Source organism: Ornithorhynchus anatinus, chromosome 8, assembly GCF_004115215.2.
Source record: "Ornithorhynchus anatinus isolate Pmale09 chromosome 8, mOrnAna1.pri.v4, whole genome shotgun sequence".
Taxonomy (NCBI): Eukaryota; Metazoa; Chordata; class Mammalia; order Monotremata; family Ornithorhynchidae; genus Ornithorhynchus; species Ornithorhynchus anatinus.
In genome coordinates this window covers 52,128,807-52,141,874 of record NC_041735.1, presented here as the reverse complement: position 1 = coordinate 52,141,874, position 13,068 = coordinate 52,128,807, and the positions used below count along the sequence as shown (strand labels likewise).

Sequence of the window (13,068 nt, the reverse complement as noted above, 5' to 3'; positions counted from 1 at the left end):
ATGGGTCCTCCAAGGGAGTGGGTTTATATGGAGAATAGAAGGGGACCCAGAAGTGAGCCTTGAGGGGACTCCCACAGTTAGTGGGTGGGAGGCAGAGGAACCTGTGAAAGAGACTAAGAATGAGTGGCCAGAGAAATAGGAGGACCACCAGGAGAGGACAGTGGGAGTGAAGCAAAGATTGGATGTTTCCAGGAGAATGGGGTAGTTGACATTGTCAGAGGCAGCTGAGAGTTTGAGGAGGATTAGGATGGAGTAAATGCCGCTGGATTTGGCAAGAAGGAGATCATTGCTGACCTTTGAGAGGGTAGTTTCTGTGGCGTGAAGGGGGCGGAAGCTGGGTTGGAAGTGGGTCAAGGAGAGAATTGGAGAAGTGGAGATGTAAGCAGCCTACTCAAGGACTTTGGAGAGGAATGGCAGGAGGGACATGGGGAGATAACTGGAGGGAGCAATGGGATCAGGGAGGTTTGTTTTAGGATAGGGGAGTCATGAGCATTTTTGGAAGCATTTAGGTGAAAGCTATTGGGGAGTGAACGGTTGAAGATGGTTGTCAGGGAGGGAAAAAAGGAGGGGGAAAGGTGGGATGGGATGGAGTGTGAAGGTGAAGGGGGTGGATTTTGAGAGGAAGCAGGAGATGCAGGAAATCTCGTGAGATACTTCTGGGTGAGATGGGCGAGTTGAAGAAGGGTTAAAGAGGGAGGAACTGGAAAGGAGCAAGGGAGATTCTGCAGAGGTCACCTGATGGTTTCAATTTTCTCGGTAAAGTTACTGATTCACGTAAATTTCTGAACAGTATATTTATGGGTGGATTGGTCATCACGGAGTGCTGCCTGAACAAGTTAGAACAAGTGGGTACCATTCATGTGCTTTCTTAATGTGGAGAAACATCAGAAAGTCTGCTAAAACTCACTAATTGTAGAACTTGTAAAAAAAAAAAAAAATGCAATGAGAATTTGATGTTTCATACTCTGCCTCAAGGAAGCAGAGCATTCTCTCATAACATTCTTCCTAAAAGGAAAGAATGCATATAGAACTGAGGGACTCACTTTAAATACCTTGTTTGAAAGCGTGAAAAATGACTTAAACTGATTTAATTATCCATTTGAGATTTTTATTTCACTAATTTTTATTCCACAGTGACTCAGTATTGGATAAATTAACTTGAGGCACCATGGATTTTTGCAGAAATTTATATGTAAACCTTAATTGTGTCACATATTTTGAAGATATGGATTCTTTTAATTTCAAACTGAAGCATTTACATCACGATACTTTGAGAGAAATGGTTGCATGCTTAGCTCAGAAAGTTGTTCTAAGTCAGTGACTTTGGTTTCAGAGTATTCATTTACATTTGAGAAAATTTTCATATATTGGGCAATTTGGTTTTTCCATTGGAACGGATAAGATATTAACACAAAAATCCTAAAGCTAGAAGTTTCCAATGGAATTTTTTAAAGTTGGCTTTCACAAAGCTGTAAGTAATAATAGAGACTTGTTTTTGGTTTTTTTAAAAAAAACTTTCAAATTTTATGACTTTTGTGTAAAATGATAAGAGGGGAACAAATATTTATTTTTGAATATTTTTACATATTTACAGAGTTTTATTAAGCCATCTGTAAAAAATGAATGAGATTTTTCTTGGCAAGAAGACCTAGTGATTGAGGAACCACGGGAAAGTAGCAACTGGAGGTTTTTTGGACTCTGTGTGTAGATTTGTCAGTTTCATTTAAAGTGTGCATTGTGTTCTTTAGATTGAAAATAAAAATACACCCAAGAGCCCCTTCCAAGTAGTCTTGTCTTTCTAGGAAAATCATCAGTATGGGGACATTTGTAAATATCTATAAGGCACTACCTCTGAAGGCCCATACTGGGGAGATATGGCACATTGTCAGTTTAACTGAGAAAAATAAATTGCACCACATAGTTTATCTTGTCTTATGTAGTCAAGTTGTTTCCAACCCATACCTACACCATGGACACATCTCTTCCAGAATGCCCCACTCTCCATCTGTAATAGTTCTGGTAGTGAATCCATAGAGTTTTCTTGGAGAAAATACGGAAGTGATTTACCATTAATGACATAGTTTACATAGGAAAGAACACAACAAGGACTTTCAATACTAATTGACCAAAGGTGATACTTCTGTGGTATTTCCACAGCTGTTAAGCTCAGGATACATCTAAAAGGGTAATTTAGGGAATTATTTGATTTGGGTGTAATTTCTCTTAGTAAATGGAAATGGATTTCTAAGGGGGGACAGTGGTTGGGTGCCTTCTGGGAGATTAGTATCTCTAGCATAGTTTCTCAAATTGAATCTGTTCCAAAATCCGGTCAAAGATCAGTGAAGAACAAAAGTTGAAGGTAAGTTTCCTGCATTTCTGTGACTTTTTCATTCATTTATGATTTAGAAGTACAGTAGGGGAAAGACAGAAAATTGGCACTGTACTGGAATAGCAGAGCAGTAGGCTCCTAATTGGGTTTTTACTTGCCAGACTGCATTAAGGGAAGTGTTTAAGTACTTATCCATTTCTTGAATGAATAGGCAATTAATGCCAAGTCAGTATTCTCAGCGTAGGTTTTGCTGCCTAGCATAATGGAAAGGGAGCTTGATAGGAATCTTGGGTTCTAATTCCAACTCTGCAACTAAATAACTGTGTGACATGGGACAAATTGTTTGTTGCCTTTGCCTCAGTTTTGCCATCTAAAATGGAGGCAGTTCCTTTTACATCTCCAGAGATGTTGGGCAGACCAGAGAGATCTGAAGAAGCTTTGGGCTCTTTGATAGGTAGAAGCTATAGTGAGTCTAAGGTTATATATACTGAAGAACCAGTGTTCTGCTGTGCCGTGGATAGCTTCTTTTGTGGTACTGTTTTTATTTTGTCAACTTTTCAAACGTGTTTTTTCATATTTATTTCAATTTTCAGATATATGGAGTTTGGGAGTCATCCTTTTCATGTTGGTTTGTGGCCAGCCACCATTCCAAGAGGCAAATGATAGTGAAACCTTGACTATGATCATGGACTGCAAATATACAGTTCCGTCTCATGTATCCAAAGAATGTAAAGAGTAAGTCCAAATGTGATTGAATATTGTGGCTTTTGCTCAGCTAGGCAAAGAAGATCTCATACCAGTGAGATGTAGGGCTAACCCCGTATTAGTTCAGTCAATCAGTGGTATTTATTGAGTGGTTACTGTGTGCAGAGCAGTGCAGTAAGAGCATGGGAGAGGACAGGACATGTTCCCTGCCCACAAGTGGTTTACAGTCTAGAGGGGGAGGCAGACATTAATATAAATAAATTATGGATATGTACATATAGGTAATTCCACTCAAACAATAGGTTATGGTCCATAAAACTCTATCTAGTTTTGCTCTTAACCTTAAAAGATTCACTCTCCCTCTTCTTCAGAAATTAAAATCTGTCAGGAGGTGCCTGCTTAATAGGCACCATATTCCCTCTTTAGGGGCCATGGGCAGGACATTTTCTGTACTGAGCCTTCGCTTATGGAATTCCTTGCCTGTCTTTCTCTGACAGAAACATATTTTTGCCAGTTTTGAGTTATGGTGTAAGCCAATTGTTTTTTCCTTGAAAAGGGATAGTTTGCTTGAATTGCTGTAAAATGTTTTTAATGAACACGGGATTAAGAAATGATGCTACTTGGTTTTATAGTTTCATGCACTTATAAGGCAGTTATTTAAAAGTGTCAACCCCACCCTACCTCCCCATCCCCTTCTTGGAGACTCTGCCCCATTCCATTTCCCACTGGGAATTAGGTGGGCAGAGGATTCAAGTTAATGAAAGAAGCTTGATGCACTTGCTTAATTGCAGGATTTGGCATAGCAGCATGTTTTAATTTTTTTTTGAAGTTTTGGTTTTCAGTTTTTTATCTACTAAATTTAAGATATTTGTTGTTTTTTCTGAGCGTACTTCAGAGACTCGTTTGAAGAGGCAGGGTCAAACCTAACTTTTCCCAGTAGTAATAGTATTAAGCACTTACTGAATGGATAGCACTGTACTATAAGGACTGGGAAAGAATAAACAGGTGGGAATTAGATAGAGCCCCTGACCCTCATGGGGCTCATAATCTAAAAATAAAAAGGGGGAGACTGGTGACAGATATATAAGGATACTGAATAAATCGTTTGCTTTCTAGCACTTCTCATATCTAGCCCGTTTCTTCTTTTCAGCCTGATTACACGAATGTTGCAGAGGGACCCAAAGCGAAGAGCCTCTTTAGAGGAAATTGAAAACCATCCATGGCTTCTAGGGGTTGACCCATCCCCTGCCACAAAGTACAACATCCCTCTCGTGTCGTACAAAAACCTCTCCGAAGAGGAACATAACAGTATAATACAGCGCATGGTCCTTGGTGATATAGCTGATCGAGATACAATTGTGGAGTAAGTTGCCGTTTTCCATTTCTTTTGCTTACAGTATTAGTCCGTTGTTATTTACTTAGTCTTAAAACTGATGTCTGCTTTTTTATATATACGGAAGAGGGGCTATAAGTCATTCACGTGTCAGTATTCAAGTTTAATGCTCCCCCGTCAGAGCTGGTTGATCTATTATAACCTAATCAAATCTGTTAGGTTTTTAAAAAAAATCTGGTAACTGGTGCACTTAATCATCAATCTGATTTCATTAGAAAATTAATTTGTGCTTCAGCCACTGTCTTTTTGTAAATATTAGTTTTAGTCAGGCCTTCTGATAGAATTACCAGTGTCAGGCAAGACAGCCAAATTACAATGTCATTGATACAGCAAATCAGGACTATTAGAAAAGTTCATAAATTTGATTAAAAGTCCAATATTTTCACTGCAAAATTAAGGGTGCCTATCTAATATAGAAATTGTAAGCATTTTGTTTTATAAAGATTGTGGTCTTCAATAGCATCACAATTTCAGATTTTCTTTTTCCACTGACAGGGGAAGCACTTGCGCAGTTGTTTCAGTAAAGCAGTATTTTGTCTTAAACTTGGCAGGGTGTGACAGTTTTAGAACAGAAAAAAAGTAGCAAACTGAGTGAAGTTTTTTTTTCCTTTGGTTTCCCTGTTGCTTCAACATTTTCCAGCAAGATAAACTATTCTTGGAGAACAGAGTTTGTTATTGTCACCTAAATATGGCATATTTTTTTTTAGCTTGCCCTAATTCACAGGTGCTTAAATATCTTCTAAATGACCTATTCAGGTTACATTATTTGATTTGTCTACTTTCTGATCAAAGTAATCTGTCAAGGCAAAGACTTTTAATTTTCATTTTCAGGCACTTTTACATGCTGTGAGAGGCATGGTAAATTCTCCACTTACATTGACATGTTAGATTTCATTTCATTTTGTTTTCCTTAGGGCTCTGGAAACTAACAAGTACAATCACATCACAGCTACTTACTTCTTGCTGGCTGAGAGGATCCTGAGAGAAAAACAAGAGAAAGAAATACAAACCCGATCTGCTAGCCCTAGCAACATCAAAGCCCAGTTTAGGTGAGGAAAAAAAAATCTTCACTGATTTAGTAAGTTTTATATTTTGAAATTGTGATCTTCTGTTTCTCTTTCTTGCCAAACTGCTTGTTCCAAAAGGATAGATGAAAAGAAGGGCCACACATGAAAACCTATGAATTTCTAGCTTGAACCTGTACTTTCTGTGCAGAAGCAGCATGTGATTTATATAATGGTTTGATAACCAGATTCTCAAATGCCTTCATGCAGTTCATATTTCACAGAGCTCTTGTGGATCTCATACTTTATCAACCCCCGCCCACCAGCGAGGCGAGGTTAGAAGGTTCATTTGGTTTATCTTGTAAATGTGGTTTTTCTATTGACAGTATCTTGGGCCTTACAGAACGGGCTAGTTCAGCGTGACTGGGGCTTGGGCCACTGCAGGGCCAATTGCCGATTCTGCCAGTGTACGCCTGGGTAGTCTTTGATGAGTCAGTTTAACTCACCGGGGTTCAATAGTATGGGAAAAACAACTACCTCTCCTTGGGATGTTGTCGATGTTGAAACACGAACCCTTTCATTCCAGCAAATGTGAAGGGAGTATGCTTGCTTCTCTTTGGCGTTCCTGCAGATTTCTTAAGATGAAAGCCGGTATAACCTTTGAGACTTTTCCTTCAAGGAAATGAAATCACAGCCGGAAAAACTTGATCATCGCTATAGAAGGCATTTAGATTTCAGTAGCCTTGCAAGGTTCCTGGTGGTTTGGGGTCTTTATGTGATGAATATGAAAATCCTGTTTTTGGTGTTTGAATTAATGTACATGAAAATAGAAAATGGTGCTGTGAAAGAACAAGAAAACCCTAGTGCCCCATCATATGTTCAGAAAGTAATGAATTGTTTATTTCTTGGGATGTGACAGCATTAAGTGGGGAGTTGAAAGCATATATGTGTTGCTTGGGAAATCAGGTTCTAATTTGAGATCAGATGGGAAGATGTATTTGGCATTCACATTCTGTTTTAAAGCTTCTGCAAAATTAAACCCAATTGATGGTGTCTGTGTGTTTAGAAGATACCTGTGATGGTGACATGGTCCCCTCCCACACCACCGCCATCCACCATCTAGCTGTGTCCTTGGATCTGTGCCAGAGGGAGGAGGGGAGCTGGAACACCGCGAGGAACAGGGGAGGGGAAAAGTTGAGGGGCTAGGGATTGATTTACAATGTAATTTTGACTTCTCTTTAGACTCTGCATGGTCAGGGCAAGTTTTTGAAAGGACCCTAACTAGTGGTTCGTGAACTGCGCATATCCCTATGATTATGATCAACCCCTTCGGGACAGTTTTTGGTTCTGAAGTCTCAGGGCTGTCGTGTAAATCTACTGGAAAATGTGCCGCATAGTGCAGTCACACTTTGGGACCTACGTAACCCAGCTAAGTTCGATTAGACTGTAAGCCCGTCAAAGGGCAGGGATTGTCTCTGTTACCGATTTGTACATTCCAAGTGCTTAGTACAGTGCTCTGCACATAGGAAGCGCTCAATAAATACTATTGAATGAATGCAGAGAAGGCAGCAATCGGAGGCCTGGACTGATTGGAGTATTGCACTCTTGCACCCAGCGTTGATTGTATTTCTGGGCCTTCAGAACTTCCACCTGCAAATGGAAGGTGGTACTTTGTTCTCTTCTGGAGGAAGACGGATGAGAGGATGATTGAGAGGACTGAAGTGAGCCGGCAGGGGAGGCCCGGAATGTTTGTTTGTGGGGAACCTGAGGGATTGAATACGGAGGTGGTCTTGTAAAAATCCAGTGTAATGCTTAAAATGACCTACCATAGATTTTTGCCTGGAAGTTTTGTGGGGAAAACAATAAAATTGAGTAGTCTCAGACTCGAAACATGTCTCCTATTATGCTTTGAAAAATGGGTTCACAATTTCAGAGCCAGATTATCCACTTCAAATCATTACTGAAAGTTATAAAGTGAAATTAAGTATGCCATTTTGTAAGATTGTTAAAAATATAGGAATCGTTCTTTAGACGCTAAACCTCGCTACTATCAATAATAGTACTATGAGAGTTTAGTCCTTGAAAATTCTGTTGCGGATCTTAAATTCACTGGTTACAAAGTACAGTATATTCTCTTTGTTAATAAGTTTTTAACAGAATGGCAGCACAGGGCAAGAATTTAGCTCCTTGTCGGTGGCTCTCTTGGAGCTTTTGAATTATCTGCCAAAATGGAATGGTTTTCCCAGGGAGCAGGTCTTCTACAGTGATGGTGGTAGGGAGACGCCTGTCAGACCCTGATTTCCAAGCCCCTCCTGCAATCCCTAAGCATAAAGACAGGGCTGCAGTCAGCCCTCTAATTACCACATAGCTGGTTGGGATGAATTAAAGTGAGGGTGTGTTGGTCAGTGTTCTATACGGTTTAACTTTTATTGAGAACAGCATTTATTTAAATATATAAATGGTTATTACTCTTTTCAGGATTTAAATGGTTAACTGTCCATGCTATAAAATTACCTTACGTGGCGTTCGTACAAATGCCAACTTGTTGAATTGTTGGTTTCGATTCTGTCTAATTGAACACAAGGACGAATATGATGGAGACTTCAGCTCCCACCCCTTTTGTGTTTGAGGGTATTTGGATGTAATATGAAACTGATTTTAAAAAGCCATTTTTCCTTTTAGTTAGGCCTTAAACCATCTAAAATTGAACCTCACTTCCAAGGTAAGGGTATTCCGCTGTTCATTTTTTAAGTTTCTCTTATTGGTACTTCCTAAGTGTCCAGCTGGACTGTGAAATCCATGGGTTTTTTTTTATAACCTGCTTCCTGTCTGTCTAGTTTTGTTTTTGGAGTCTCCACTTATGAAAGTTTCCTTCTTTGTAATCTCTCGTGTAGGCAGTCGTGGCCAACCAGAATTGATGTACCCCAGGACCTCGAAGACGACCTCACAGCTACTCCTCTGTCCCACGCAACTGTTCCTCAGTCTCCAGCTCGCACGGCCGACAGCGTCCTTAATGGCCACCGGAATAAAGCGCTGGGCGACACGGGGAAGAAAGAGGATCTCCCCGAACTAGCTGGGCCAGCGCTCTCCGTGGTCCCGTCAGTGAGCTTAAAACCCACCACTAGCGGGCGGAAGTGTCTCTTCAGGGTAGAGGAAGACGAGGAGGAGGAAGAGGAGGACAAGAAACCCATGTCCCTCTCCACTCAAGTGGTTTTACGGCGGAAGCCGTCCGTGACCAACAGACTGACTTCCAGGAAGAGCGCGCCGGTCCTCAATCAGATCTTTGAAGAAGGGGAGTCGGATGATGAATTCGACATGGATGAAAACTTGCCTCCCAAACTGAGCAGGCTAAAAATGAACATCGCCTCCCCCGGGACAGTTCACAAACGGTACCACCGCCGGAAAAGCCAGGGCCGAGGGTCCAGTTGCAGCAGCTCGGAAACGAGCGACGACGACTCGGAGAGCAGGAGGCGCCTGGATAAAGACAGCGGGTTCACGTACTCGTGGCACAGGCGGGACAGCAGCGAAGGGCCCCCCGGGAACCAGGGGGACGGCGGCGGCCAGAGCAAGCCGAGCAACGCCAACGGAGGCGTGGACAAAACCAGCCCGAGCGACAACAACAAAGGCGGGGGGAGCCCCTCCGGCAGCTCCGGGGGCAGCACGAACAACACGTCCGGCACCACCCGGCGCTGCGCCGGGCCCGCAAACGCCATGCAGTTGTCGACCCGCAGTGCCGGGGAGCTGGTCGAAAGCCTTAAACTGATGAGCCTCTGCCTCGGCTCACAGCTTCACGGCAGCACGAGGTACATTATCGATCCTCAAAACAATCTGTCGTTTTCCAGCGTGAAAGTCCAAGAGAAGTCCACGTGGAAAATGTGCATCGGTTCCACCGGGAATGCCAACCGGGCGCCGGCTCTGGGCGGCATAAAGTTCTTCTCTGACCACATGGCGGACGCCGCAAGTGGGTTGGAACGGATAAAGAGCAAGAACTTGAGAAACAACGTGCTACAACTACCTCTCTGTGAAAAGACGATATCTGTGAACATTCAGCGGAATCCCAAGGAGGGGCTGCTGTGTACCTCCAGTCAGACCAGTTGTTGTCAAGTCATTTGACAGGGACTTGACTGAGTAGCTGAATCTACCGTACTTGACAACACCATTCTTCCTGTTCAGAGCTGTGAACACCTTATTTCACTGTATTTCCCCCCACCCGCCGCCCCCAACCCCCTTTTGTTGTCTTAATATTTTAAAGTGGGCTTTATGAGCAGTTATTTATTACATTTTAATTTGTTTGCTTGATGAGGTGACAACGCATGGTCCTTGTGCATGCTGCTAGCCAATTCACTTTTCTTTTCCAACAGAATAGTCTCTATTTTATTGTGTAATTTCTACCTTTATAATTTTAATATGAAAGATCTGGATTAAAGAAATTAAAAAAATGTATATCTGGAGCCTATTGTAAATGGAGCACTTAGAAGTTTCATGTTCTGCACTTAATCTAGAGAAAACGCTTCTGTTTCCTGGTGAAATGTTCATTCTTGTTCTGACCTTCTGTGATTTGGAAACTCTGTGATCTGTGGCTACTTCTTTGTGTCTGAAACTGAACCAAAGCAATAATGTTTTGATGCTGAAAACTCTCGAGGGAGCTTTCAGATGTTCCAAGGCTTGTACAAAGCAAAGATGCACTGAAAATTAGTGATCTCATTCACACTCTGATTTAACCCACACCTGTTTGTCTTAAGCTACGTACGAGACGGATAAAATTGTGGCTCAAAAGCAAGCCGAAAAGATTCCGTTGTCTTGGCAGTAGGTGAGCTAAAGAAGCTAGATGTGTCAGGCAGCTTCTCCCCACCTCCCCAACCTCCTTCCGAGTAATGTGTCAAATGCTATGAGCAGACAATCTTATTTTTGTAATGTGACAAAAAAAGAAGTCTTAACCTTACGTCTGGGAGTTTACAATCTTGACAGAAGAGTCAAAGATGGGGAATTGCTTCCATCAGCACGCCACAGGGTTCCTCTCGACAAAAATATTTGAATGTTTATGATAAATAGAACCCTTAGATTTAGACTTCAGGCAGCAATTAAAGGCTTTTCGAAACTGGGGTACAGCTTTTCGTTGGGATAACACTTGTGGTAGTGTAAAATAGGAAGGACTCTGGCTCTAGGGAGGGATTTCTAAGGGATCATGGTCTATTCCTGTTTTTACCAGGTCCTGGTCCTTCCATTCCGTTCTGTTCTCTAACTCTGTCTTCTTTGAAAATTTGGCGAGTTTTTGAAACCCGCCGGAAGAAAAAAAAATCCCTTTCTACGTGCTTCAGTGCTAGAGGCTTTTGTGTTTTAGCTCCGTCTCCTTGCCAAAGTAACGACAGTAAGGGGACGTTTGCTTTCAGCTCTTCCAGGACAAAGACTACTTTTGACCAGGTAACTAACCTCTGTGGCATTTTGTTAATGTAGAATCTCGAATTTTGGAGTGGGCAAGAGTGGCATTTTTTTCATGCTGGGCACTTGGGAAGGGGGCGGTCTTAAGAGCAAGGCGCCGGAAACGGTGGCGAGGGGACGGGGCAGCACCCAGACAGGCGGAGGATTGGCTGAGGGCGTTCGTTTACACTGTTGAGCATCTTGGAACAGGTCTGAAATGATCAACTACACTGCATTTCTCGAGTACACACACTGATTCTGCTACCATTAGAATAGGCTATTTTACTCCGATTTCTGAATTGCACAGTATACTTACTCAACCAAGTAAATGATCATTAACTCACGTATTTTATTTTCTAGACCTAGATAAGTTTGAAGCTACAGCTCTAGTTCAGTGTGATATTCATAAAATGGAAAGCTACAAGAATAGATGTGTGGGTGAAGCCATAGAACATATTTGCTGGAAATTCTTGAGCAGGGATCTTAAAAAAGGGCCAGAAATAAGATGTGTGGTTCACATTCGGTAGTGAGCGTAACATCTGTATTAAGTAGGAGAGAAGTTTATAAAGGGCATTGGCAATAAAGTATTTGTTGCAGCTGTTTTTTCCAAGTATTGTAAATACTTTTTCCTGTGATTTATGTACAGCCTTGGAATGGCACCTTTTAACTAACCCCATGTGTATTTTGTTTCAGATGGTTTTTATATACAAATGTCTATATGGTGCTCACTTTAGAAACAGCAGTGTTGACCATTTATGCTGCATAGCTGTATAATAGCCTTATTAGTTGTGGATGGTTGGTTGAACCTCTGATGTACAAATGTTAGTCTGAGTGTTGTCTTTTTCCATTTGTTCATAGGTGAATGATTGTGCATGTGCTGTATGTCTTAGTATGTCGTCACGTAAAAGGGAGGGAGAGAATAACCATGACATTAAGATAATATTGGACCAAACTATTTACTTGCTCTAAACTGTTTCTTGTACCCCTTAATCTGTCTTTAAAAGTTGCATATAGTTACAGTAGTGTATAAATTAAATATTGTGGAAAAACAATTAGTCTTGTATTTTTCTGTATGTGTGTGTATATATAAAATTATGTACCTCTAGCAATTCTCTAACTGTATTTAAGATGTGACAATCTTGACAGAATTTTAAGACTAGCCGTGAACATGAACAGATCTAGTGAAACAGAATTGAACTCGAGATTTTTTTTTTCCCCACCAAGCAAGAATCGCTGAGTGTTAAGAGGGTACAGGAATATCAGCTGATCTTGTCAGTTGCTTCCAGCGCTGTTTGACTTTCTTCATGTATAAACATTCACAAATGTGTGACAGAAATGGAAAAAAAAATTCAACTAATAAAAATGACATCTTGGTGTTCGACACATAAATGGGGCGTCTGTCAGATTTCTAAAATTCACCAATCGAACGTCTTTTAGCCTCACTAACTGGTAAGGAGGCCTTCTTCCGGCCAAATGGGCTCCATGGCTCAGTGGAAAGAGCACAGGCTTGGGAGTCAGAGGCCATGGGTTCAAATCCTGGTTCAGCTGTGTGACTTTGGGTAAGTCACTTAACTTCTCTGTGCCTCAGTTACCTCATCTGTAAAATGAGGATTAAGACTGTGAGCCCCACGTGGGACAACCTGATCACCTTGTATCCTCCCCAGTGCTTAGAACAGTGCTTTGCACATAGTGAGCGCTTAACAAATGCCAGCATTATTATCTTAGAATTCAGGGTTGATTCACATGAAATCAAGTCAATTACAGAAACAGATTGGTAGGTGAGAGTTAAAAAAAAAAAAAATGGCCTTGTGCGGAAGAGTCTCTGGACAATGAGAACTGTTTTGTTGTGGCTGAGGGCCTCTATCTTGTAAAGGATGGTAAGGAAATGATTGATAAACAAGACCTTAAATTTAAATGCCCCAGGCCTAGCTCTCATCTGAAGATCAACAATAGGCGCCGGTGAGTTTTGGAATGGTGAGATGGGACAAGATTGGGGTAGTAGATAAGTAGTTATTTCCAGATGGAAAGAAATTTTAAAAGTTTAAATCAGTATGAAGCTGATTCTTTGCAGGTTTTACTCTCATCTGTCAAGCGCTTAGTAGGGTACTCTGCACAGAGTAAACACTCAATAAATATGACTGAGTGAAATAGTGACTGGGAACAATATTCTGGTAAATAAAGAGAAACATGGCAGCAGGCTCTTTGGAGGTTGAAGTGAT

The 13,068-nt window shown here is 41.4% G+C and overlaps 1 protein-coding gene across 3 annotated transcripts in view; it reads left to right on the top strand.

Moving 5' to 3' along the window:
* The window catches only part of SNRK (SNF related kinase), a 46,093-nt gene extending 33,855 nt beyond the window's left edge, over positions 1 to 12,238 (top strand). For 2 of the 3 annotated variants that reach the window (XM_029070113.2, XM_001508658.5), the window contains exons 3-6: positions 2,923 to 3,064; positions 4,185 to 4,397; positions 5,342 to 5,476; positions 8,326 to 9,544. In XM_029070113.2, the coding sequence (XP_028925946.1) occupies positions 2,923 to 3,064; positions 4,185 to 4,397; positions 5,342 to 5,476; positions 8,326 to 9,544 (1,709 nt within the window). Of the gene's footprint in view, positions 1 to 2,922; positions 3,065 to 4,184; positions 4,398 to 5,341; positions 5,477 to 8,325 lie in introns of all 3 variants that reach the window. The other variant, XM_039912949.1, reaches the window with a different exon arrangement.
* The last annotated feature ends 830 nt before the right edge of the window (positions 12,239 to 13,068 follow it).